The sequence below is a fragment of the Lepisosteus platostomus genome, chromosome 7 (genome assembly GCF_059453375.1).
Source record: "Lepisosteus platostomus isolate fLepPlt1 chromosome 7, fLepPlt1.hap1, whole genome shotgun sequence".
Classification (NCBI taxonomy): domain Eukaryota; kingdom Metazoa; phylum Chordata; class Actinopteri; order Semionotiformes; family Lepisosteidae; genus Lepisosteus; species Lepisosteus platostomus.
This window is the reverse complement of record NC_142617.1, coordinates 7,037,318-7,059,060: the sequence shown is the minus strand read 5'-3', so window position 1 is coordinate 7,059,060 and position 21,743 is coordinate 7,037,318. Positions and strand designations below refer to the sequence as shown.

The 21,743-nt window shown below is 37.6% G+C and overlaps 2 protein-coding genes across 3 annotated transcripts; both read left to right on the top strand.

The window, feature by feature from the left end:
* The first annotated feature begins 2,066 nt into the window (after positions 1–2,066).
* Positions 2,067–9,715, top strand: LOC148658046 (uncharacterized). Its single transcript, XM_088638944.1, has 6 exons — positions 2,067–2,316; positions 3,774–3,837; positions 6,345–6,680; positions 7,460–7,762; positions 7,993–8,097; positions 8,436–9,715. Exons 1-6 carry the CDS (start codon positions 2,308–2,310, stop codon positions 8,576–8,578), a joined length of 960 nt encoding a protein of 319 aa, XP_088495070.1. The 5' UTR covers positions 2,067–2,307; the 3' UTR covers positions 8,579–9,715.
* A 5,779-nt stretch (positions 9,716–15,494) lies between these two features.
* On the top strand, positions 15,495–21,418 carry tiprl (TIP41, TOR signaling pathway regulator-like (S. cerevisiae)). 2 transcript variants are annotated; one of them, XM_088638942.1, is made up of 8 exons: positions 15,495–15,640; positions 16,125–16,255; positions 17,036–17,215; positions 17,725–17,824; positions 18,082–18,213; positions 18,386–18,481; positions 18,842–18,904; positions 19,511–21,418. In XM_088638942.1, the coding sequence occupies exons 2-8, from the start codon at positions 16,152–16,154 to the stop codon at positions 19,661–19,663; spliced, it is 828 nt and encodes a 275-aa protein (XP_088495068.1). In that variant the 5' UTR covers positions 15,495–15,640; positions 16,125–16,151; the 3' UTR covers positions 19,664–21,418. The 2 variants fall into 2 exon arrangements, with proteins under 2 accessions (XP_088495068.1, XP_088495069.1); XM_088638943.1 differs by having other exon boundaries at positions 15,539–15,601.
* Positions 21,419–21,743: the final 325 nt, after the last annotated feature.

The following is a 21,743-nucleotide window of genomic DNA, read 5'->3' as shown; positions in this document are numbered from 1 at the left end:
GTTACAGGTGACCCTTTAATCTGCAGAGATTGTGTTTAGCTGTAGTTTAGACTGCAACCTTACTCTGCAGTCATTACTGACATAAACATTAAAGAGGTGTAATCATTTAAAAGAAATGAGATAATTCCGCTTTATTTTGTCTTTCTCAAAGCAGACTCCTCCCACTTGTCGGACGCACAAGCACAACGTTTCTCAAGAAACTTTTGTAGCTCTGACACTGCGGTTTCCTTCTTCCACCTCCACCCTCACTTGAACCCTGCAGTGCATTGCATTCAAGGGGAAGGTGCCAACAAGCATCACGTTTGCTGCCTACTGCACACATATTTTAAATGTTTCATTTGAGAGCCACCATAAAAATGCAGTCCAGTTTCTAACAAGAGACTCCAGTACTCAGTAGTCTCATATCTGCTGATATAAATAAACTATACAAGTTTATTAGTTAGCTGTTATTATTTTGTCTTTTTCTTTCAGCATAAAAGTTAATAACAAAATAAATGACCAAATAACTCCCAATATTGGTTCTTTCCTGTGGTCAAATAAAATGTATCTTTTATGTCAACTAAAACTACAGCCACAGCTAAAGACCAAATAACATTATTTAGAATTGCTTCAGTGCAAATAAAACAATGGTGAAAACCTGACAAATCAAGGAGGGAGATCTACTTACTTACCCATTAGGAAGTGAGAAACGTGGCAACACCGTATCTATCTGAGCTGACATTTTTTATGTTCCTAATACTCCAATCTGAGCAACACCAAGACTTTGAATGCTTCTGTTGACATTGGTAAGCTGTTATTTTAAAAGATAATGTTTCAAAGTTACTGCTGCGCTCTTGTAATGCTTCAGCAGTTTGGTCAGATCATACAAAGTGCTATATAGGGAAGGAATGTATTGCTTAGCTACAGTCAGCAGTCAGACAGGACTTGACGGACCTGACCGTAAAGATGAGGCGAATTGAATTCCCTCCCACTTTCGCACGGAAAGAGTGAGGGAGTGGTGGAGAGCTTGTAGATGGAGTGGAAGGAGGGGGCAAGAGAGGGGTGCAGAGGAAAAGGCAGGTGGAGAGATACAGTATGTATGCATAGGAGAGCAGAAGTGGTATAGATTAGGATCTGACCCTCCTGAATCTCTGTTACAAACACCATTTGTATTTGTATTATGCATGTATTATTTTGAGGTACCAGTCTGTACCTCTACCTGGAGATTGGCCTGACTTGGTCACAGAATTAAGCTTTGAGAATACAGCTTCAACCTATTTCCCCAATGAGTTGTTTTGGCTTTGCATTACAATGTGTGACATACAGTACAAGCATGTTTTGCACCTGACTTCAAACACCATGCAATGGTCTGAGGCCAAAATCTGACAGTTCTCGAGTTCCCCATCATAACAGGAAGAGCTCGCTTTGGGACAGGTCATAGCTGCCAGATGTTTTATTACTTGCCTAGATTGAGGGTTTTTATTCTGTAATTAGTATGCTGCAGCTCCTCTTGCACAAGATATCTCTGCTAATTCCTCACAGAGCTGTGCCGTGGTTGAGAGTGAGTCACCGTACAACGTCCGTGGGTGTTTTCCCAGAACGAAAGCCCCTTGAAAGTGTTGTGTTGCATCTCAGTCCTCCCTTTTCCTCCTGTGCTTCACTCTTCATCAGGGCACTGAAAAGGTAGTAGGTGTTATACTTCGAAGAGGCGGAAATGAGTGGTTACATCGGCAAACGAAGAATGGGAACATGATGTAAAATAGAAAATCAGTGCATCTGAGCTCAGTGCTCGCAGCAACGAATTCTAAGAGGGTATAATGCCGATGAGACACACTGAATAATTTATTGTTGTTTTTGGTCATTCTTTGGTAAAGATGCAAATTATCAGTTAAGTGGAGAAACATTAAATACTTCAATGTAATGAACTAAGCGACTTAAATATATTTCAGAATTTTATATTGTTCAATTTCATTTATGTATGAGAGCAAACATTTATACAGAAGCAAGATAAACTGGGAACAGCCCCACTCAATACTGTTGTATTAATGATTCTTTGAGCAAGTTCTGGAAGTAAACTGAATGTGTTCTCACTTCTCACTAATGTCTCATTTAATTATGGTTTCTGAAAAAAAAATGAGAAAGGTGACATGCACAGACGCAGAGGAAGCTGTTGATCAGTGCTGCGTGATCTGGAAGGAAGCTCTAACCACATGAGAATCTGTTTAAGAAATCAATGAACATGAATTACACAAATAAAGATCTGCTGTTTTAAGATAAGGCTTCAGTCTCAAAAGGATTCTGTGGACCAAGCTGGTGTGTAATGTCAGCATGGATTTGGTATGTTATTTTATATTTTTAAATTAGTTTCCTTCATATATGAAACATGTTGTCACAACAGAGTGTAATTTTCTTTGTGGTGATAAACTTGGAAAAGGTGTTTGTTTAGGGTTCAGATTGCTTATAACCTGCACACATATTTACCATATAGCTTTCCTCATTAGTCGTTAAGGGCATTTCTTGAAATCAATTTACCCTACAGATCTGAAAGAAAAAAGGTTTCGTGAAAAGCTGTTTTTCCCCAAAAACCTAGGTAGTAGAATTTGGCATACCGGAGATTTCATAATACATTCATCTTTCTAATCATAATATTCATAATTAGCTACTGATTTTACCTGACTTCTATTTACATACAAACATTGATTGTCAACATTAAGGATGTCTAAGATTTTGCAAACTGTGAGCATGAACAGTCTTGATGAACCTGTTTTAGTTTTCTTTATTTATGTACTATTGAGACCTAAGGCAGATACCAGTAGTTGTATATATTATATTTTCCATAGTCACAGATTTAAACACATACAAATTCTTACAGAAGCTTTTAATTTCTTCTTTCATGCATAGAAGGTATTCTGGAAATCCGTTTCTTGAGAAACAGTTGCATTTTGAGTCTTTTCTGGGTGAGCAGCAAGATTTCCATCAAAATATTGAAAACACGCTTCTATACTGTGTTATTAGCAGCTTGTTAATCAACCATGACAGTAAAGCTCTCTCTGTTTATTGGTTTATTTGTTTGTTTGTTTTTAACTTTGGAGAAAGCCAGACATTTATTAATCAAATTGAACAATAATAACGTATATGATAACATTAACATGAAAAGAATTTGAGGAGAGGAGTCCATACGTTATTTAAAATGTCTCCCAGAAAAAAAATAAAGCTCTTTAATTTTTTGCTTTTATCATTTAGGGAAAAGGCTTTGGTTTTAAAGATTTTGAACCTTAGAAGAAAATGCTGTTGCCTTTATAACTCATGGTGATCTATATTAATCATTCCCTGATATATTTTAGAGTGCATTGTTTTGTATTTACACCGTCACAGGCAGATTATAAAAGATGCAAAAAATATTTTTAAATGAATTAAAAGCAATAAACTATCATTAAATCACTGACAGTATGCACTCAGAAATTCCCATTGACTGAATGCTCATTAAGCTCAGAAATACGGTGACAACGCAATGATGGACTTTTAAGACTCCATAATTCTCTGCCTGCCGAAGATGAAGTTTATTAAACAGTGCAACATAAACTCTGTGTTTTACCAAATACAGGTAAAGGTACTGTATATTCAATATGACTATAAATATCTTCAATATAAATATTTCCTTTTATTTAGTCAGAGGTGTAAATCACCCTTGTTCTAAGAATATTCACTTGGTCACTCAGCAATCAGAAAATCTGCATTATACAGTACGAACTGCATGAAGACGGGATGGGTAAATATTTTCTTGCTGTTTTTAGAGCCAGTTCAGTCAGTACAGAAGTCAAGCTGCTTTTGTGGGGACTTTCTTCATTTTAAATGCAGGTAAAGTATCTTGGGTATTGAATGTACAAACATCACTCTACAACCTTCAACCATAATATTTCTAAGTCTTGTGAAAATGACAGAACTTTAACATGTTTTTCTTATCATTACATTTCTTGTTATATTGCCATCACTGTTAATCAAAACAGATTATTTTTAAAACAGATTATTTTTAAAATGCTGTATATTGTTTTTCACACATATATCAATATATATTACAGTATGTGAATACATCATAAAATATATTATAAATATGTAAATATCAGGCTTTTCTTGTGGATGGTATTAATCGCTGCTTGTACTTATTAGCATTGAAATATGCATTATTACATTTTAAAAACAAAAAGTCTCTTAACAACTTAGTTTCATTGAAACAATAGTCATTCTTTCACTGTATTGTCTCTGAAACAAAAAACCCTATTCCAGCTTTTTGGTTATTGATGTATTTTAACAATACTAATAAACATGAAAAAACATTATACTTGTATACGTAGGATCAGCACTTAAATGCTTTAATTGGAATTTACAGATTTGTGTATTTGAGCTACAGTATATCAACTTGTAGGTTTACATAGAGATAAAGATACATACTGGTACTTAAAAAACATGTATTGGACGTTGAGTAATTTTAGAATCAGATACAGTATAACAAACATACTCAGTATAACCCAAGTAAGGGTTTTAAGATCTCTAAAACTATGGAAAGGGCTCTGTCCTGGCCAGAATAATACACCAGTCAGCCTCCTACAGGTAGCTACTTTAGTTTCAGGACTCTGTGTAGACACGGACATTGAGCTACAGTACGTGAGAGAAATGAAGGCTGATGAAATTTAAAAAAACCTTTTTTTTTTTTGCTTTGTGATGTGTTTTCAGACCACCATTGCTCAGATAATCTGTGCCCCAGAAACAAAGATCCTTCAGTTCACACCCTTAAGCAGGGATGTTCTAGCACACATTGTGAAAAACAGCACAAAGACTTCAATTTCCATGTTAGTTTTTCTAATGATAAAAAAAGCAATGTGGTTTTTGCCTTTTGATAACATTATTGATAAATAATGTCAGGTCCTGTCAGTGCATCATAACTTGAAGGACTGCGGGTGGTATGTCCGGTCTGTTATCCTGTAACCTTTGAGAAATGAGAAATTGCTTTTCTGTACACATGTGATTGTGGTTATAGCTACTTGTGTATTTTCCTGCTTGTTTTCTTAAACCTGTTAACTTCTCGTACTCTAACACACTCTTTAGTCCTGGTCCTGGGGGGCTGGTAAGTCTGTCGGTTTTCCCAAGTCTTTTAGAGAAGAAGCACTCAGAAGTGCTGGGAAAAATGCTAAGTTATTTCAGTAAGGAAGTGATTTATGTCATTAAGGGCTCAGCTGGAATGAAAACTTGAAGAAGCAGCACTGCCCTACAAGGACTAAGATTGGAGACCCCTGCATTTATAAGCTTAAGTTTATTTTTGATTGATGAGGTGAATGTAAAGGATAGAAAAATATATTCATTTTTCAACTCATGCATTGGATTAAATTAATCTTTCTGGTCCACTGCTAATATTTTTAGGTATTGTAGAGATTTATTGTCCCTCATACACTTTACACATTCTAAAATCAGGTCCGATTCCTACCCTATGTCATTTAATTGCTAGAGGTATTTTCATTGTTAAATTGTCTTTTCTATGACCAAAGAAACTGTGATTTGTCTTGCTTAACCCTCACTCCTCTGTATCTATATATACTGTATATGGATAATATTGAAAGTTGACCTCATGGGACAAACCAAGGTCATCTGGGTACTTTGTAGAACACTGCCCTCTAGTGGACAGATATTACACTGTGCATTAAAAGAAACCACTTATTTACTTCTAGAAAAATGAAGTGAATTGGTTTTGCTTATTGATTAGATTTTCCTTTGTCATTTTGACTAACTGATTATTTGTGACTGACCACTTGACTCATTTTGTTGCGCACTGTTGAATAAGCACTGAACCACCTCATTAGTAAGGGAGATATTCTGTCCCACTCATAAAGACAACAATACCTTTGTATTATTGGTATGTTGGAGGCTGGTCTAAGCCACTGTACTGTTGCTCACTGTCTAGTTGTTTACAACATATGTGGGATGACAATGTGTGCCATCTAGGCCTCAGAGACCAGTAAACAGGGACATGCTTGTCTAGGATCTTTAAGAAGAATGGGACAGAATCACAGAAGACAGCATTTGCAAAGCATTACAGACTGTACAGATTGTACTGCTTCCAACAGTGCTCACACAACCCTAGTCTGTCTTTCATAGTATATCCTCCTGTTGATCAATCCATTGATAGCAAGGTGTTAATGAACTGCTTTTGCACATAGTTTTTAAACATTGATTATAAAGTGTATTGATCATAATCACACTAGGCCTTTAAAACTATAATTTACAGTATATTATTTCTCATTGTATTATGTGACCTGGTGAATGTAACTGTGTTGGTTATTATGGTCACTTTATCTTAATCCTTTCTTCTGCAGTCCTATGGACAGACTCATCCCAGGAGGTCACAGCAGTGAGAGGACAAGCGATACAAATCGAGTGTTTCCACATCAGAAATCCCACAGAAGCCATGGCTATAACTTTAAAAAGAAAAACTAAACTGTGCTACATGATGTATGGAAACCACAGCTGGTGGATAAACCGATGTAATGAACGTGTCATTCTCTTCTGGAATAATAAGACAAACACAGTATCTTTTACGATAAAAGATTCTCTGATTAATGATTCGGACACTTACACCTGTACACTGGAGAAAATTATACCACCACCTGCCACAGTGGTAACTCAGAAAAGCATAAATCTAAAAGTAATAGGTAAGTATATCACCCTATCATCTGATTGTTTAAACTGGCCTCTCTTATAAACACTGATTAACAAGAATAAAAGCAATGCAGCTTCTACAGTATGATTATATCCAAACAGGTTGAGATTAATAATAATAATAATTGCTTACACTTATATAGCGCTTTTCTGGACACTCCACTCAAAGCGCTTTACAGGTAATGGGGACTCCCCTCCACCACCACCAATGTGCAGCCCCCACCTGGATGATGTGACGGCAGCCATAGTGCGCCAGAACGCTCACCACACATCAGCTATCATTGGGGAGGAGAGCAGAGTAATGTAGCCAATTCATAGAGGGGGATTATTAGGAGGCCACGATTGGTGAGGGCCAATTGGAAATTTGGCCAGGACACCGGGGTTACACCCTTACTCTTTTCGAGAAGCGTCCTGGGATTTTTAATGACCACAGAGAGTCAGGACCTTGGTTTTACGTCTCATCCGAAGGACGGCGCCTGTTTACAGTATAGTGTCCCCGTCACTATACTGGGGCATTAGGACCCACATGGACAGCAGGGTGAGCGCCCCCTGCTGGCCCCACTAACACCTCTTCCAGCAGCAACCTTAGTTTTTTCCCAGGAGGTCTCGCATCCAGGTACTGACCAAGCTCACACCAGCTTAGCTTCAGTGGGTTGCCAGTTGTGAGTTGCAGGGTGATATGGCTGCTAACCGAGATTCTTACAATGTTGATGTTTCTTGTATTGTCTCCTTTACACCGCCTTATCTCTCCATTTCTGCAATGTGTGTTCAGTCCAGCCAAATATCTCACTGTCCAAAACCCAGCAGCACAGTGGAAACACCCTGCTGGTCTGCACTGCACAGGGGTTTTGCTCTGCGGAAATTGACCAGTTCTGGTTCAGAGAAGGACAGCCGATCACCAACACAACCTCACACAGAAATTTGACTAACAACACTGATGGCTCCTTCACCCTGACAAGCTACTTGTCTGTGTCTGGGCCAGAGAGTGGAGAAGTTTTATATAACTGCTGGGTTAACCACTCCTTTCTCAACACTCCAGTCACTGTCAATATTACTCTCTTCAGCCATAAACCAGGTGAGATCCTACTTCTGTCATGTTGTTAAGCATCAAAATGCAATGGAATATATAAGATGTGTGTCTTGAATTTGCAGGACATGGTAATGAGTGATCTTATTTCACTTTTTTACTGGAAGTGAATATAACACATTTATTTGTATTATACTACAAGTGTAACAACAATACAAGTCATAGGAATCACGTCAAATTAGCCTGCAACAATTTACTGTGCACATCTTTTTTTGTAGAAAGTCCACAAGATATCACATTGCCTCTGACTGTAACTGGACCAATTGTGTTTGTATTTCTGTCCATTATTGTTCTTATCTGCCTAAAACAGAGCACAAGCCTGAGTAAGTACACTTCTTCTTTGCAGGGTGATATGGGTGCTGGCATAGACTTAGCATTTTCAATCGGCAAAGGTCCAATAATGGAATGATCAAATAGAAACACAAAAAGGTACTGTTGTAGAACACCAGATGAAATCTTATTTTGATCAATTTGTAATGTCAATTACATAATGGAAATATTAAATTGCAGATTTTTTAAAAATATATAATCTTAAGTAAATCCAAGTATAATATAATATTTAATCACAGAACTATTGTTACCATGAGGATCAAGATAATCTGCATGTGAATATCTAGGTGTAATCAGTTCACAATTTATAACATTCCGATGTCTTTTCCAGAAAGAGCGTTACAGCCTTCCTCTGTGAATCCCAGTGAGGAAAGGGATATTCCTCTTCCTGAAACTCCTGAAGGAGTCGACGTGAGTCCTTTATACTCGAAGCTTGGAGAGCATTGCCCTGTCAACTGTCGAGAGTTTGAGTGACAGTACGTTCCAATCCCACTTGTGGGACATCAGAAACACTTTCAGTGAAGGTGTCTAATGCAGAAGAGCCGGAATAAATGCCCATCCAGCCAATATCCAGAGCCGAATCATCCTGTAGAGGGTTTGAGATCACAAGGCATGAAGAGGATTACACTGGACAGGATCTACTGTAGGTGCCATTTTCTTGGAAGGAGGATAGAAAATGGATCACCTGGAGAACCCCCCCCACACACACACACAAAATTTGGGAGACTAGAATACCATACAGAAGGTGCCCTAGGCCTTCTGGATACAAGTCGGGAACTAAGGATCCTAGGGTTCTGAAGCAGCAGATAGAACTGCCATGCCAATTCACACCACCCTACAAGACAATGTTTTCTGAATTTAATCTGCTGCAGTTACCTGCTGTATTGCTATTTTTCTATCTGTGATATTGCTCTTTGCCTTGCACTGTGCCCTCTTTGCACAGTGAATGAAATTACATTTCAATATACAGTAGCTGCAACCGTGAAAAATAAATTTACGACAAGATATCTTCACCTAACTTGCTCCACAGTCTGGAGATTCTGCGGTGCTACGTTGTTGAGTTTGTTGGAATTGGTGAAGAATTAAAATGGTTGCACATGCACTTGTAGCAGGGGTATAATGGTTGCACTGAGCCCTGTTATATACTACTGGGGCATTTACCTGTCATAAATGAGGCCCTTTGGGCAGTTGAAGTTCACCTAATTATTGTTTATCCTCAATAGAACAATGTTGTTCTTTGATATGAGACAAAGTAATTGGCTGGTATCTGATAGAGCTTATACTCCCCAAGCAATGAAGAGTCAAGTGGGGAGAAATTAATGATTATTATTCTGCAATAAAACTTTGTCCATGAACTTCATTTCATTCCCTGTTGCCCAGAGGTGACTAATGTGTTTTAATGACCTTCCAGTTACTGTACTTGTTTTCTTTTCTTGTTCACATTTGGTTCCATCTATATTGACACCTATCACTGGACAGTGGACACCATTACAGACTTCGTTTTTTTAAATCAATCTACTTTATATCTCTATTATATCTAATTTATTTATATCTACTTGTAATATAATTGTCTGAGTCTGAAATAAAGGGATTCTCATCTTTGAACACAAATTGTTAAACAGTTAAAAAAAATATTGTTTGTTGAATGTGACTTTCAAGACAGGTCTAGCTGGTGGTAAAAAAATAACACATTCTAAGAATTATGAGTGGACGCCTTAAATCACTCTTGTCCCATTTTTCACAACAATGGAATTGACAATTGTGTTTTATATACTGTACCCACTACTCTTTAACAGCAATGATCCGACTCCTTCCCTCGTTTTTAACAAGGTTAAAACACAAAAACCTGGCGAAGAGTGAAAAACAAAGCCCTCTGAGTACTGCTCCAGATGTAAAGAAACAAAGTAGGGCACTTACGAAAAAGTTAGTAAAAAGGGACACTTTAGACCATCATCAATAATCAGTCTGAACACATATCCACCACAGTCAGAGTTTTCTGCACAGCTTACAAATAGGCTAAACATAGTAAATATTTGTGTTTCTGAATACGAAATTGTCAGGAACTCAATGGGATTGATATGGAATGGAATTTGCGTTCCGATGTTACACTCTAACATTTAACAATTCATTTCCTCAGAAATGAGGAGGAAAGTGTTGGAAAAGACGGTACAATGTGGTCTTAAAAACAGGCAAATGTTAGATGAGGTTAGTAGTGTGCAAAAAAAATCGCATGATCATGTTACTCACTCACCTGCTCATATCCTTTTTTAAACAGGTTTTTAAAACATGGCTTAGTGAAAAGACTGAAAAAGTTTATAATTGTACCATTAAAATAAAAGGATATATTTTGTCAGTATGGTCTATACACTGTATGTCATCTGTGTAGCCCCGCTCTGTGTTACTCATGGGCTGAGAGTGGACACACCTCTACTCCAATCCACTCCACTGCGCCAAAGGAACAGGTCGGCTGCCAAGGCAGAACTTTTTCTTCTGTCCCCCCTCTGCTCAACCCACTCATTAACTTAATCACATTTAAGATTCCTCCATCTCCCCCTCATAACCCTCTCTCTCCTGCTCTAATTGTGTTATGGCATCCAGGAAATATAGGGTACAAGGTATACAGGATGTGGCAGGGAAATCTGTTTCACTGAGATCCAAATTTGCTGAGGATGACTAATCTTGATCTTGTGCTTGGCAAAGCGCAGTCAACCAGTGACATGACCCTGGCTCGCACCTGAGACACTTGGATCAAAGACCTTAACCTGCGCTTGATCGAGCACCTTTACTAGCTGAGACAACTCAGAAGCTCAATTTCAGGATTTAGAGATGCTTTATGACATCTTCGTTATCTGGCGAATTCCAGAAGGCCAGTCCAGTCATCGACCAAATGGGCCTGTCGAGGAAATTCTTTTTGTCAAGACGTGATTCTATAATATCCCACATTTGCTGTGTTTCCGGAAGGTATAGAATCAGTTGTGATGTGACTTGGTTTAAAGTTGCTCAATATGCATACAGAGTTGTCTTTCGCATGCTTTCTGTTAAATGTTCTGTGTCTAATTAGTTGGAAACTTGATGTGATAACATCTTTTTGGCCTGGATTTGGGCTGGTCTGTTGTTAACACTATGCTTGACCTTTAGTCCATGTCCACAGTGGACTGCAAGATTGCAGTATTTGAACTGTCTCCCCCAAAACACCCAAAATAAATAGATCTCAGTCTGGAACTATGATGCCTTTATGGTCTTCAGTCTCTCACCGAGGCAGCAAATAAGACATTAACAAGTAAAGGCAAAACAGCCTTGGTCTAATTTATTGAAAATACACAGTTGTCATAAACAAAAATAGCCCATTGTGCATTGTATTAATCTCTGGTTAGAATGGTTTGTATTTGGGGCACTACTGTGTTCAATCCAATATAAAAAGGTTTTCCTTATTGATAGAACAATTTAAACTCGACAATGTTTTTAGAGCCAAAAAATTGTCTCAGCCTCTGAAGTGTTGAAATTGGACAAACTGGAATTAGCATGCCAACTATATAGTAAAACTGGAAATTGCTATCTATAACTTGCAACAAATGAATGGCACTGGAGTACAGCTGCGCTTTAGATTTTCGGACCTTTACAGGAAATGGAAGCAAACTGGGCGAAGCAAAGAAGATCATTCCACAGAGATTTGTGAAGTTAAATGAACTGGCCATTTCATATTCTCTCTGGTCCGTGTTCTTAAGTTTTATTCTCTTCAGGCATGGTGTTTGTTCAACACAGGGGTCAACTAAGCTGTTTTTTAGTCTCCATTACCTCAGCAATTCCCAGGCTTACAGTGCCCATGTCACGCCCTGCCTTGTTGTTTTCGTCTGTCTTCCATTGTAATTTAGCCTGTCTTCGGTGTTGTTTGTTCAGATCAGCGCCAAGACCTTCCCTGGACATTTCTGTGATCAGATCCGCCAATTCGCCAGCTCCCTAACTGGGACTGAACAAACCTACTGTATATCAGGTCCTGCTCCAGCCCTGCGACTAGCAGACTGCTTGGAGCAGGTAAGTGTGTAGTCTGTGCTCTAAAACGACATTAGTTCAACTGAGAAGTCAGCTTCACAACAGGCCATTCGAGAACAGATTTAAACAAGATATTTGTTGATTTTCTGTCACTTCATTTTCTTTCACTTGACCAATTAATGTTTCTATTTCTGTTAGCGTAGTGTGTAATATGCATGTAGAATAATATTTTTTTAATTACACACTAGAAATATGGTTAGGAAACTATTTAATTGACCATTTTAAAACACCATCTGGAAATGGTGGAGATTTATCAAAGATTTATCCGATTAACTTTCATCCAAGGCACCAGGTAGTTTACCTTTAGGAAACAGATACGCAACAATTCACTTACGCAATAGAAAACAGTCCATAATGTTCATACATTTCCTGTTCTGTTTTAAAATTCTCTCTGTTTTTGCAGGTTCTAAGTGTGACCCAGGTTATTCTGGCAGATGAGGAGAAAATGACTTCCCCTCCCAATGTTACAGTGCTGCTTCTAACAGGGTATGAGAAAATGGGCAGCATGAAATACTTGTATTTTGTCCTCATCTTTGTAGCTTTCTTGGTAACTATTTTTCTTAATGGTTTCCTCATTCTTATTGTTTATCTAAAAGAGAACCTTCACAAGCCCATGTATATGTTTTTGAGCAACCTGTTTGTAAATGGCTTGTACTTGAGTGTTGCTCTGTACCCTCAAATTCTGAGTAACTTGCTGTCAGATGTGCATATGATCACCCGCTTCTGGTGCCAGTTTCAGGTATTTTGTCTTTATACTTATGCTGGTTACGAATGTACCATACTGACAGTAATGGCGTATGACAGATTTGTGTCCATCTGTATGCCACTGCAATACCACAGAATCATGACGCCTGGGACTGTATCTAAGCTTGTTGCTTTTGCCTGGCTGTTTCCTGTCTTGATTTTTGGTGTACTTGTAGGATTAAGTTCCAGGGTTCCATTGTGTGCCAATACTACTGACAAAATGTTTTGTGGAAATTGGGCTATTGTCAAGCTGTCTTGCACAGACACAAAACTGGAAAGCTATTTTGGGATCTTTGCAACAGTTTTATTTCCCTGTGTGTCCATGCTTCTCGTTCTGATTTCCTATCAGAGAATACTGAGAGCCTGCTTGAAGGCTTCAAAGGAAGCAAGAGGAAAAGCTCTGAATACATGCCTGCCTCACATCATAATGTTCCTGACGTACTGCATGAACGTCCTCTTCGAGGTCATCAGCCGCCATCTGGACAACAGCAGTGTGCCGTTAGCGATGTGGACCTTCCTGTCTCTGCAGTTGTTCATTGTCCCCCCTCTGCTCAACCCACTCATTAACAGACTCCGACTGCAGGAAATGAGGAGCACCGTGGAGAAGGTTTTTTTCAGACACAAGAGTGCAGTACAGCATAATTAATAGTTAAGGTATAGTCGTGCTCAGATTTGTATTTTTTTCATACTCGTGTAAAAAAATGTATCAGTTAAAAATCATACATCTAAACAGATCTGTTTCCTTATTTAAAATGAGAGACTCAAAAGAAATAACACAAGCATTGTGTCAGACTATAATAGATCTGAGAAGACTTTTTGATTTCCAGCATTTTGAAAAGTGTTGCCTGTGTCAGACAAAAACTGGTTTAATAACATTATCAAAACAGCAGCATTATTATGATGTCATTATAATGTTCTTTCACCTGCTTTCAAAATCCTATTGGAAGTCAATTTTCTATCATCATATTTATGTAAAATGTTTTTTTTTTGTTTTCTTGCCATACAACACTAGGGTCTTTATATTGTTATATATATAAAATATTAAAAACAATTGATTTCTAATATGCTACCTTAGTATGCACCTTACTGGCGCAGTTAAATGAAAATTTCAGCTAGTTTTAGCTTTTCTAGTTCAGTCTACTTATCCTGGTTTGTGATGCTGATGAAATAAAGACTTGTTAATATGAAATTTATAGTAAACAATCAAGAGCATACATTTCATGTTTAATCTTATACATTAAATAGAGATAATGCTGTTTTTCCCTAAGAATATGTTTTGAGCCAAAAATGCAAGATACTAAAGCACTCTCTGCATTAGGAATGAACAATGTCTTTTCCATCTACTGACTTTTGGTTCCTTGCAATAAGAAATAATGACTTTGTGTTACATGGTCACTGAGTCCTAACATTTGAGTTTTCCTTATAAAGAACTTCTCCCAGATGGAATTCCCTTTTGCATTTTTCTTGCTTTCATGCCAAGGTATTGGTATGACTTCAGCCTCCTGAGTGCTTCTTTTACTGAGGAGGCTTTTAATTGAGCACTTTGGGCTCCAAACAGACTCTATGGTCCTAATCAAAATCAAAATAAGACAAATTATTTCCTGTGGTGTCTAACAGTGTGCTGCTTCCGAATCAGCCTGAAAGACTAAAGACCTCTTGTTGGGGTCCTGGACGTTCAGATAAATCACACTTCAAAGACGGGTTGAGGAGCAGTGCCTTTGCAACATTAAGTATTCAAACAGCTCAAGGCGACATAAACTTTGAGGTTCACTTTCTGGGGCTGTACCTGAGTCATATGTGAAGCTATCATCAGGTCTTTCTTTAAGTATTAAGCCGTACAGAGGGGTATTGAACACAGTGTGTGATCAGGAGGTGTGGATGGGCTATTCAGAAGCTTTTAAAGCTTTATTTGCTCTTTCACAGCAATCTTGGGCTGTGAGGGACCTTTTTTATGTGTGGAGATTCCTGTCTCCAACTCCAAGCCCTCTTAGATAAAACCATCATATGTGCTGGCTGTTGAACAGTAGACTCCATGAAAAATAGTAATAGTATTCAGAGTTTAATCCACTTCTCCAATATTAACAATGCAGACACTGCTTCCAACAAGATATTCCGACCAATTGTCACAAAGTTGCATTGATTGGAGATTGTGTTTTATCATCTCCTAATTCAAGAAAATGACTACCTAGGAAGGTCTACAGTGAAGAGGGGGTTATTAGCAAATAGCCGTGTGGGAAGAATGAATGGTTATAGTAGGAATACCTAAATATTTATAAGAGTTTTGATGTTCTAAAAATCTCACAATTAGGGCCTTGCTGCACTTATATTTATAAAATCTCAGTCGTCTCTAGAAAGACACCTAATCCAGCGACAGATACACTATAATACCAACACGGTCTGTCATTCAAGGTGACTCAATTCGTGTTTCCTTCCGGACGAGATTTAGGAGAGAATCCTCGGATGCGTGGATTTGTTATGTTTCCCTATATTTGAGCTTTTAAAGTAATACATAATTAACGATATAATTTAATATATATCCCTCTTTGTATATTTTTATAATCCTTTACATTGAACTTTAACAAGATAGACCCGTGAGACATAACTAACTTTCTCAAGCGGAACTAAAGAATTGAAGTGTGTTCACGTCGGAAAGATTTAATGTCGTGCATGTAGTAGCAGCAGGGCAAGCTGCTGGAAAGTCAGGTAATAATTCAAAAAGACATTTTAAAAAAGAGATCGAAGGTAGGTTTTTGAATTTCATAGTATACCAAGCCTCGTGTAACATGGGTATTCCTGACTTAAATGGTAGATTTTAAAATCCATGGGTTCAGAAACGTTTGTAGTTTATAAAACAGGCTTGCAGGGAAACTAGCATAGTCGTTAATAGTGTGGTTGGTAACTTGACTTTTATAGGGATATTACGCATCTCTAATTTGAGGTGGTTTCTACTAATTGTAGTAGACGTGTCTTGTATAATCCTCATTTATTCATGAGTAATAAATACATACAGTATACTGAAATCGGATGTTTTGTATCTGACTCGTGACCCAAGACATAAAACGCTGTAAAGCACTTCCAGATTAATAGTTGTTCCACCTTCTACTAAAAATACATAACAGTTATTCTTAGTATCTCTCCCACCACGTTTTGTTTCAGCTTTTGTCCTGTTTATTCGGCTCCATTATGTGTCGTTATGTAAGTTTTAATTTTAAAAACTTTTTTGTAGGATTGTTCCCCCCCAGGATTGACAGCTATGTTGTCTCATGGATTTAAAAGCAGTAAGCAGGACTTTACATTTGGTCCTTGGAAGGTTATGGCAGAAAAAACCCACATCATGAAATCTAAAGACATTGAACGGTAAAAACAGGCATTTTATCTGTAGTTATCGATTTCTGTGCATTTCAGTAATGTTTGTTTTATTTGTTTTGTTGGATCCTTCTAGTAATATATAGCAGTTAGTATGTGGTATTTTAGTGCTTAAACATGAAAAGAGTGATGAAAAACCAAAAAGCATGAAAAACCACTGCATAATTGTAGGGAATGATATTGTTGGTGTGATGTTAGATGTGCCTACTGTATTGCGTGAAAAAAAGTTTGAGACATTTTGTATTGTTCAGCTCTTTTCAAAGTTTGACTTCTTTAGATAAAAACAGTGGCAGTTTTCTGTTGAACTTTTAGCCACTTTAATATAACAGATACTGATAAATCTGTATATTGTCAAACGGAAAGTAGCCTGTTACCTTTCTTGTCTTGTCTCAATTAATCGCTTAGTTAGCAGATCTAAGAATCTAGGGTGCCTAGTAGGTGTTGTTAGAATCAGCAGTGAAACAGGATCCATAGGGTACAAATGGAAACTGAGGGAAAATGCATTTAAAACTGAAAACAGAAAGTTCTTCTTTATCCAAGGGGCTGTGGAAGCATCTAGACATATCATTGAAACTCATACCATAAGTAAATAAGTAGCTGATTCAGCAACCTAACAACCTAAAAGGCCTTAGTGTCATCTGTAACTTCTCTTATGTGCTTATTTGTTTTGGAAAGAGTAGCAAAACCTTTCTTCTTCTGACTAGCAGAAGGCTGTTCAAATGCATACAGTAATTCAAAGGAGGACTAATTTGCGCTCCAATATATTAACAGTTTGGCCGACGAGATGCATATGCCTTCGCTTCCTGAAATGCTCTTTGGGGACAATGTGCTACAGCTACAGCACTCTGACGGCTTTGGGATCAAGTTCAATGCGATAGATGCCCTGAAGCGCGTCAATAACATGCAGGACTCTGTCAAAGTGGCCTGTGCACAGGAGTGGCAGGAAAGCCGGTGAGAGCAAAGTTGTTCGTTACCTGTCAACTTCAGCACCAAAGAGCCAGATTCTTCAGTGGTGCTAAACTACTCCCTTCTTATAATAATCATCTTAGAAATTTTCCTTCTTGTCTAACTAGAAGTGCACAGCTCTGCTAGATTTCTCTTTATTGACCTTAGAAATGGGGACCATTATTTGAACTACGTTTGTTGACACAGGCATTGTGTAAAACCTTTAAAAAACTTAATCATTTATGTAAACATATGGGCTTGTCCTTTGATGTTTTGGAATATTTTCAGAGGAGATAATATCATTTAATGTTGTGTGTGTAGATGTGGTTTGTGCCTTGCCATGATTATTTGGTTGTGTGATTCATTCATGTGCATTCTTGGTTCATAATGTTCTCTATATGGCAGCAAAACCTAGCTTATGATGTGGATCACAGTGGAATTAAACACCCATGCTGACCCTGAAACCTGGTCTTGGTCAGTAATATGCATATTTCCTTTTTTGTGGACATTTGTAGAGCTGACTCGGAGCACTCCAAAGAGATCGTGAAACGATACGACTGGACATACACAACAGATTACAAAGGCACTTTGCTGGGGGATGAGAGGAAGTTAAGGGTAAGATTTGAGTCTTTTTGACTTTCGGCACGAATATAAATGTTTGATATACCAGCCTTCTGCTGCATTTCCAATTCTTTTTAAAAAGAGAAGTAATAATCCCTGTCAGAGCTATTGACAGCTGTTCTTTTTATAGTAGAATGATGAACGTGATTTTTCTTGTTTGATCTTGCATGAAAAGAAGACAGTTGAATGGAAATGTTTTTATTCCAGTCTTTGCAAGATGCCTGTAAACCCTTTTTTATGCCAATGTTTAGGTAGTCCCCACAACAGACCGTATTGACATGGAAAAACTTAAAGCCCGAGAGCAGATCATGTTCTTTGAGGAGGTTTTGCTGTTTGAAGATGAACTGCATGATCATGGGGTTTCTATGATCAGTGTAAAAATCGTGAGTAATATATTTCTCTTACATGGACATGCAGAAGGCCATTTAAAATTTGATATTTGGAGTTTGACTGTGTGTTTAATGAAGTCAACAGCAAAGTTTTGGAAAACTGATTTATTGAGGTTTGCATGACGGACTTCAAAAATCCTTACTAAAATGCTTTCTTGTTCTGAAGAGAGTGATGCCATCTAGCTTCTTCGTGCTCTTGAGGTTCTTCCTGCGGGTTGATGGAGTGCTGATTCGAATGAATGACACTCGTCTCTATCATGAGGCAAGTAGATTGCTTGAGATGATTACTGCTGAAGCCTTTTCCCCCCTCTAGTGCTGAAATGGGAACTCTTAAATAATGGAACTACAAAAGGTGGTCATTGTAAAAAGTCAATATTGTGTTGAAATTAATTGAATTTTTCATTGAACTTCTGTGTAGTTGTAATGCAATTATTTTATTTAAGACGTTAATGGATATTAGATATATTTAATTTCATGCACCAGTAGTAGGTTGCATTCAATTGCAAAATAAAAAAAAAGCTTTTTGATTGCAAAAGAGAGTGGAAGATTTTATTTAAAAATACTTATTGTGGATCTTATCTGCATTCTTTGTTGATGTGTTTTTGTTTTCTGCTGCTTGTAGGCCGACAAGAATTACATGTTAAGGGAGTTCAGTACCAGGGAAAGCAAAATTTCAGACTTGCAGGTATGTTTGTGACTATTATTATCAAACCCGAAGGTGGGGGTATTTAATGAGTTTTGGGCAGAAAACACATGTTGTTTGACAAATATTTGTAAAATGATCACAATAGCCATAGCTAATGGAAACATGTTTGAAAGGTGTTTACGCTTTCGGAACCTTTGTGTAACAATAAAACAATTCATCTGTATTTGTGATGGTGGCACTATGCTAATAACAAGGGCATACTTTATTCAACCAGGCATATTATTTTGTTGAAGTAGTTCAAGTAGGTAGCTGTGTCAGCATGTGTAGGCTGCAAAGTAACAAGTAAAGTTTTATTCCATGCTGAAAAGATAAGAAAAGAAACGCACCGTTTCGGATGTGGAGCCTTCTTCAGAACCCTTCTTCTATGCGAAGAAGGCTCCACAGCTGAAACGTTGTGTTTCTTTTCTTCTCTTTTCAGCATGGAATAAAACTTTACTTGTTCCATATTATTTTGTGGACAAGGGCTGTTTTGGACTGGTTTTAGGCCGCTTGTATTCTTTTGTTGACAAGGCAGGTGGCGATGTCTGTTCATGTGTGCACGGCCTTTTATATATTACGCTTGTTAATAAACGCTTATTTTTCTAGCATGTTCCCCCTGCTTTCTACACGGACCCCAATGAGATCTCCCAGTACCTGCCTCTGAAGCTGCTGGAGTGTGAGAAACTGGCATTCCCAGAAACGGGCCCGCAGGCAGAATCGCCGGACAAGCTCACAGAGACCGAGCCAGAGCGAACGTGAATCCTAACGGATGGGAGGAAGGAGAAAGGAGTAGCTCCTGCTTTCTGGATTTCTGCTTCACACACAAGACTCTCTTCGTTTCTGGGGAAATCCAGGATGGGGTTACCCCTGCCGGTCTTTTCTCTAATGGCCGTTGTCCACAGTCATGGGTGGAGAATGAAACATTCGTCTTCACTTCAGATTTAAACAAGATTCTCTGCATAAACCGGTGTGTTCACAACATAGGTAGCTTTTAAGGCTTATGATGAACAATAGAAACATCTGTGACTTGTACTCATAAAGGCCTTTTTTCTAAAAAGTAAATGTGGACTTGCACTTGTTCTGACTTTAGATATTCGATATCTAAAGTAGATATACTTTAGATTAGATATACACAGTCATGTTTTATGGACTATATGAACATGCATAACATGTTTCTGTTGCAGATGATCTTGTTGGGCTAAAAAGGATATTTTTCCATGCTGAAAAGTAATATTTCAGATGTTCCAGTAATATTTGAGATGTTCACTGAAAGAAGGCTCCATAGCCAAAATGTGTTTCTTCTTTCTGCTTTTCAGCGTGGAATTAACCTTTGCTCACTCTTGTTTTCGTTGTTCATCATTTTTACCCATGGATATTTAAAGAGACTTTTGTAAAATGTATATGTCTTACCTACAATGAAAGCCAATGATGAGGAGAAATTAAATATTTACCCATCAAATGGAATGTGAGAATTTAGGTTAGCTGTAATATTAGTGTACATGTTTTAAACCCCTTGACAATGGGTGTGTTGTGTAAATGTCTAATCTTTACCGTTTGATGTAATCTTAATAAACATATAATGGTGCTATTTTCCATATCCCAGTGCAGTGAATACTGCAGTATCATTGGTGTACTGACTTGGACCTAAATCTGAAAAACATTCTAATATAATAATTCATTTTAATTCCATTCCCAGAGGTTAATGGCAGATATTGTGTGTTTATGTGTGTTGTGGAAATTAAAAATCCTCATGCAACACTCATACTACATATCCCAAACCTCCCTGAAAGCTGGGTTAGAAGGCAGTTAAGGGGCTAATGCACATACAGTATGAAGAGTTTTGCTGATATTCCTGTTAATGCAGGACTGAGTATTTCTGTGAAGGGTTCGCTCTGCCAAGGTCTTGATCTATTTGTTTGAAAACTAGTCCAAGAGGCAGATTTTCCATTATTGCAACATAAATATGCCTCAGGTACTATGTTAAATTTTAACATTTTATTTCAGTTACCTTAATTATAAAAAGAGGCAAAGTATGCTTTGCTTCTCTACAAATCTTTGTATTCAGAGCAAGGAATACACATTCAACGTTTACTTCACTCATGTTAAATATACAGCAGGGATAAAACATTTGCAGAGTTTCTGAAAATATTCTCCAAATAAGTTTGTTGTTTTTCTTCCAAATGTTTTTGATGTGCAGACTTAAATTTGTGTTTGAAATCGTAACTCTTACAGTATCTCAACAAAGTGTTTTTGGATCACTGTAAAATGGTTGAATTATGTCCAGAGTTGTAATGTTTATTTGTTCATTTTCTTTTATGTCCACTGGATGAAAACCCTGAAATCTTAGTGAGTCTCGTACACATCTTGCCAATCCCTTGGTTTTGCTTTGCAACGACAACATTGACTTGGTTTGCTGAAAGAAGAAACTTTTAACCTATGCCTTAACAAATGTGGTGAATACTGTTTCAGAAAATTCCCTGTAAATTCTAAATACATATCTGCAAATGAAAATAACGTGACTTTTAATTCATTTAATTACAGTTTAAATGCTTTCTTAAGTGGGAATAATACCTGTATTTTAAAAGGGTGGTAGCATAGCTCCCCTTGTATACCCTGGCGTGTCTACCCCAGGAACGTCACTAAATTTCTGGGAGGCCTGACATGTGTCTGGATTTTATTCTAATCTGTTTTGTCAATTAAGCAAAAGTCGACTCAAAACGTTCCCTACGTTAAAATTACAGTGACCTTTCAAACACTCTGGAGCCTGGTTAGACATATTACAGTTATGCAGTTAATTAGATCAACTATGCAACTGGAAGCTCAGGTGTTACAAAACCCA

What these genes read in the sequence shown, in the direction of transcription:
- LOC148658046 (XM_088638944.1), top strand. An exon ending in TTTCTTCATTTTAAATGCAG is followed by an intron (nt 3,838 to 6,344) that starts GTAAAGTATCTT and finishes TTTCTTCTGCAG; the next exon opens with TCCTATGGACAGACTCATCC. An exon ending in CATAAATCTAAAAGTAATAG is followed by an intron (nt 6,681 to 7,459) that starts GTAAGTATATCA and finishes ATGTGTGTTCAG; the next exon opens with TCCAGCCAAATATCTCACTG.
- tiprl (XM_088638942.1), top strand. Translation starts at nt 16,152, where the DNA reads ATGTTGTCTCATGGATTTAAAAGCAGTAAGCAGGACTTTACATTTGGT. An exon ending in AAATCTAAAGACATTGAACG is followed by an intron (nt 16,256 to 17,035) that starts GTAAAAACAGGC and finishes ATATATTAACAG; the next exon opens with TTTGGCCGACGAGATGCATA. An exon ending in ACACTCGTCTCTATCATGAG is followed by an intron (nt 18,482 to 18,841) that starts GCAAGTAGATTG and finishes TGCTGCTTGTAG; the next exon opens with GCCGACAAGAATTACATGTT.